This window comes from Portunus trituberculatus, chromosome 9, assembly GCF_017591435.1.
Source record: "Portunus trituberculatus isolate SZX2019 chromosome 9, ASM1759143v1, whole genome shotgun sequence".
NCBI lineage: Eukaryota > Metazoa > Arthropoda > Malacostraca > Decapoda > Portunidae > Portunus > Portunus trituberculatus.
Window position 1 is genome coordinate 7,320,001 of NC_059263.1, and position 5,000 is coordinate 7,325,000.

Below are 5,000 nucleotides of genomic sequence, written 5' to 3' on the forward strand. Positions count from 1 at the left end.
GGCCTTTTTTTTCTTTTTTTTTTTTTTGTTGTTCAATGTTGCCCTTGACCAGCTTTCCTTTCTTTCATATATAAAAAAAAAATATCCTTCCCTACTTTTCTACACACAATCCTTCACCACACCTTCCTGCCAGACGCACCACACCAACATAACACTTCTACACTTCACCTTCTTCACGTCACGCCCCTCACCTGCGTACTCTCGCAATTACTGACGGCAACAAACCACCACCTCTCCCGCAGACTGTCGAAGCTACGGAAGCCTTTACAGTGGTTGTAGGCAGTGTCGCCCGGGTGCCTCACTACCTCGCACTCTCTATTGTTGAAAGGCAGCGTCAAGTTGATTTTCTGATTGTTCCCGCTGATTAGAACGCTCTCCTTCTCCTCACACGTCTGGAGCAAGGGCGAGGAGTCACGTGAGTATTAGGGAGTGGGTGGAGGTGAGTGAGTAAGGGGAGTAATGGTAAGAGATGTAAGGAGGGTTAAGGGTGAGGGTTTGATTTGAGGTTGTGGGGTAAGATAGTGAGTAAGGGAAGTGATGGGTGATTGTAAGGGGAAGGAAAAGTAAACTGTTTGAATGGGTTTTGTGAAATGGTGAAGGAAAAAAGAAGGTAAGGAAAGAATTAAATGTTCTTTCCTCTCTCTCTCTCTCTCTCTCTCTCTCTCTCTCTCTCTCTCTCTCTCTCTCTCTCTCTCTCTCTCTCTCTCTCTCTCTCTCTCTCACACACACACACACACACACACACACACACACACACACACACACACACCTTCTCCGTCCGGTACACCGAGGGCCACTGTGTCGGTGAGTCGAAGTAGAGGAGGAAGCGCTGCGTGCCGTACTTGAGGTCATAGTCCACCTCGAACTCGAAGGTTCCGTCTTTTGAGAGGAAACAGAACCGCTCGAGGAACAGCCACCGCTACCGCCGCAGAGAGAGAGAGAGAGAGAGAGAGAGAGAGAGAGAGACATTAGTGGGGGACACAGCGGCAGGAGGGAAAATGTTGTGCTCACGGTGATGCACTGGTTTACTTGCAGGAGCAGGGCATCACTTACCTCCGTGGTCTTGATGTAACCCTCTGAGTACTTGGTTTCCGCAGGGGTAGCCAGGAGGGTTAGGGTGACCCACGCCCACACCAACACGCCGCGAGGGTTGAGGAGGTGCCATGGGTAGTCCATGAAGGCAGCAAACCCGCGGCGGAAGGTGTTCAGGAGCGTTCTTGTAATCCGTAAAGAACACACACTCACTGTTCTTGTTGGGGACGAGTTAGAGGAGACTGGGAGGTGTGGGCGGAGGGGCAGGTGGCGAGGGCGAGTCGGTGGCGGATCCATGGCACTCACCTCGGCGTCCGACCCACGTTGCAGAAGGATATTGATTCTCGAAGCTTTGGTTTATTGAGTGACATTTGTAGCGACGGCAGAATTGTGATGCTGGGGCCACCAATCCCCAACATCTGCCCTCACCCTCGCCCTCTCACCACCGATAGTTACCCATGTCTCCCGTAGGACGCTACAGCCTGTCTCGGAGGGGAAGAACGCTGGGGAAGTCTCCGGGAAGACTCTGGGGAAGGTAAGTGAAGCTGTTAGTCTGAGGAAGTACAATTGTTGAGTCAGGTTCCGCCGCAGCAAAGAGAAGGCAAGCGTGGCTTCATCGATACGCTCACTAGGGCACCACCAGCCACCCCAGCATGTCACTCACCCCTGCGCACTCAATAAACCAACAGGTGGCCTTTGTGAATCCCGCCTCTCCTCCTCTTTGGCTTGCGATTTACATCACTAAACCATATTCTGAAACATTTATGTGCCACCTCTCTACCACATTCAGAAGTCTCTCCTTAAAGCTATACAGGACTTAAAGAGTTTTCATGGTTCTAGTCACAGATTAACAAGGTTTCTACGTTATGAACCGGAGATGCACTACTCAGCACCAGGCTGATCATCTCTGTGGCCTTTGAAATTAGTCATGCTGAGAGAGGAATTTCTTTTGAGCACAGGGGAAGATTCTGGCGTCGTGACACCCGGTAAGCAAAGTATGGCACGAGTATAGGTTTCCTCGGGTGACGCATCGTTAGTTTGAGAGCTTTGACATCTTTGCATCATTCCACAGGTTATAGATGTGTTAGCCTTCATACACCGGTGACCTCAGTAGTTAAAGTTTGTCATTCATTATTGATACAGTAACCCTCATCAGTGATTTATTTAGTGTTGTAAATGTCGGTACAGGTGCCAGTAGTGATAAGCTATTGATTCGTATTGAAATAGTCAACATTACGTATCGACTTCAACACTAAGCCTTTTTTTTTTTATTCAAGGTACAACACTTTATGATAAACTTTCAAGCAAGCAAGATCTTCCACAAACTTGCAGTCAGTAGGTCAACACACGCTGACTCCTTAGGAATGGCAAAGTTTCGTGCTAATGTCAATATTACAGAAGGCTTGTATGACGCATCTCCACTACATTGAAAACATCTACTTCAAGTACCATGAGTTTTTAAGGATGATTTTTTATGGTTCTAGTGACAGATTAGGAGGCTTTCTACATCACTAACAGGAGAAACAGTCTTGACAATCAGGCTACTCGTCCCTGTGGCCTTTGAAAATAGCCGTGGTGAGAGAGCAATGTTTCTGAGCACCGGCCTTGAGTCTCACACTCCCTTCTCAGGAAAGGAAAATGTAATAATACTTTTGATCTCCCCCCATGACAGCCACACCTGCGCCCACACGTCCCCGCGCTACTCACGTGCAGCACGCCCTCACCACGCCCACTAAACCAACACGAACTGAGTTTCGTGACCCGCGTGGTGCTGTGACAGGAATGTTGTGAGCGAGTGGTGGTGGTGCCGTATCCGGATCCCTTCATAATGGCTTCCGCTACTCACTCGCTTACTTACTTGAGAACCTGTATATATATTAATCAGGACAGGACTATGCGCGCACACACACACACACACACACACACACACACACACACACACGATAAACGGCGAGGCAAATGGGCAAGCCTCTTAATGTGTGGGGTGTGTTCACCTAGCAGTAAATAGGTACGAGATGTATCTCGAGGGGTTGTGGCCTCGCTTTCCCGGTGTGTGGAGTGTGTTGATGTGGTCTCAGTCCTACCCGAAGATCGGTCTATGAGCTCTGAGCTCGCTCCGTAATGGGGAAGGCTGGCTGGGTAACCAGCAGACGACCGAGGTGAATTACACACGGAGCAATATCGGATGAAATAAACATTGAATTATTATTGTTACTATTATTGTCATTACGACAAGATGGATTAAATGGTGTCATTACAAGTTTAGCGAATGGCCAGCTAAGTTAGTGCTGCTCTCTTGGCAATGGTTAGATACCTGGGTGAAGCAGCTCAACACCTAAATAAACACATGATCTTTTATAGCGAAAGCCGCACGGTAAGGCAGCCATACGGACACGCGGTTGCCATGGTAACACTGGAAGACAATTTAGCGGTAAAATATGAATTGTTTTGTGGAGTACGTATCCCAAATATTACCACAAAGAAAAGAAGAAAAAGACATGCAGCAATATATTTCAATAGCATTGTCATTGATTACTTCAGTCACTCTAATTTGATCTGTTTTCGAATCGATATTTGAAGACTATGATGCTGGATAAATCTTTATGAGAACTTTACTGAAATATCTACCAACCATTGTGATCAACAACAACCAGAGTGAAGAGACGTGATGGTGGTGGTGGTGGTGGTGGTGGTAGTGGTGATGGTAGAGTAGTAGGAGTAGATAATAAGTTGTAAATAAGAATAATATATACAATTGCAATACTTTTAATATACTGTAACAACAACCAACCAACAAACAAAAAAAAATATAAACAAACTAAATAATAACAGATAGGTAGGGTAAATCTGAAATGAATACGTAAGTACATATATCATTTATTGTAAAACTTTCACCTATTAACTCCTTCACTACCAGGACACGTTTTCACATTCATTCTGCTTGCTATCTGATCATTTTATACAGCTTCAGACCTCGATAATCCCTCACTAATGTAAATAAAGTTGTCCAATCATACCTTAAAAAAAAAAAGGAAAAACAAGTCCCAGTACTGAAGGGGTTAACTCTCTCTCTCTCTCTCTCTCTCTCTCTCTCTCTCTCTCTCTCTCTCATAACTGCCAGCGAGGGTTGGATGACGCCCGCGCCACCTGCACCTTGTCGCCCACACGCACCTTCCCACAGCTATCAATGCCCAGGTGCACTCCAAACACCGGATTTCTCTCCCAGTAGTCCTGCAGTTCCTTGGGTCCCTCCATCTTGCGGGTTCTGTAGCAAATCAATAAACAATAAGTAAACAAAATAGACAAAAAAAATAATAAAATGGAATTATTACAAGGAAGCATTACCTCACCTGAGAAGCGTCTTTAAAATCACGTTTTCCTCTTCATTCGTGATATTCTTGCCTGTTTCTGGATCCAAGTACCAGAACTTATATCTGATGGCGAGGACACAGACACTATCAGGTTATGGGGACTAAAATAATAAATATTCTCCAGCAGTTGATAGAGTAACATAGTCATACCTGTTATCATTCCGTTTTCTTTGCATTCTGTTCTTATTTTTTAAGGATAGACAATTTTATGAAGCTCATGGAACTGGTAAAAAAAATACAAGATATCAAGAGAAAGGGAGATACAGATATATCACACTACATACCAACACTAATATCATGATAACTACGTATGATTAAGAAAAAATAATCGAATGGAAGGTAAATATGAAGAGAGAGAGAGAGAGAGAGAGAGAGAGAGAGAGAGAGAGAGAGAGAGAGAGAGAGAGAGAGAGAGAGAAACACTTACTGGATGCATGGCTTCACACGGCGCAGCACCACCTCCCCGATCCTGACATATGCCCAGTCGTCCTCATCGTAAGCTTGCCGCACGCCACGCACCACCACGTTAGGCCTAAACCAATCCAGAGTCACCTTCTTCTTCACCTGTCGCTCGTTGAGGTCAGCCAGGGAAGTCTC

General features: G+C 45.7%; 2 protein-coding genes across 4 annotated transcripts in view; both read right to left on the bottom strand.

Moving 5' to 3' along the window:
* The window catches only part of LOC123501541 (transmembrane protein 145-like), a 9,986-nt gene extending 7,166 nt beyond the window's left edge, over window positions 1–2,820 (bottom strand). The window contains exons 1-4 of one of the 2 annotated variants that reach the window (XM_045250406.1): window positions 2,740–2,820; window positions 1,054–1,558; window positions 770–919; window positions 192–392 (exon numbers count right to left, since the gene is read on the bottom strand). In XM_045250406.1, coding sequence (XP_045106341.1) covers window positions 192–392; window positions 770–919; window positions 1,054–1,329 — 627 coding nt within the window. In that variant the 5' untranslated portion in view covers window positions 1,330–1,558; window positions 2,740–2,820. Of the gene's footprint in view, window positions 1–191; window positions 393–769; window positions 920–1,053; window positions 1,583–2,739 lie in introns of those variants that run through there. The other variant, XM_045250407.1, reaches the window with a different exon arrangement.
* A 962-nt stretch (window positions 2,821–3,782) lies between these two features.
* Window positions 3,783–5,000, bottom strand: part of LOC123501439 (mitochondrial amidoxime-reducing component 1-like) — a 4,032-nt gene continuing 2,814 nt past the window's right edge. For both annotated transcript variants that reach the window (XM_045250264.1, XM_045250265.1), the window contains exons 5-7: window positions 4,831–5,000; window positions 4,383–4,466; window positions 3,783–4,297 (exon numbers count right to left, since the gene is read on the bottom strand). The exon at window positions 4,831–5,000 is cut by the window's right edge and continues 39 nt beyond it. In XM_045250264.1, coding sequence (XP_045106199.1) covers window positions 4,141–4,297; window positions 4,383–4,466; window positions 4,831–5,000 — 411 coding nt within the window. In that variant the 3' untranslated portion in view covers window positions 3,783–4,140. The remainder of the gene's footprint in view (window positions 4,298–4,382; window positions 4,467–4,830) is intronic.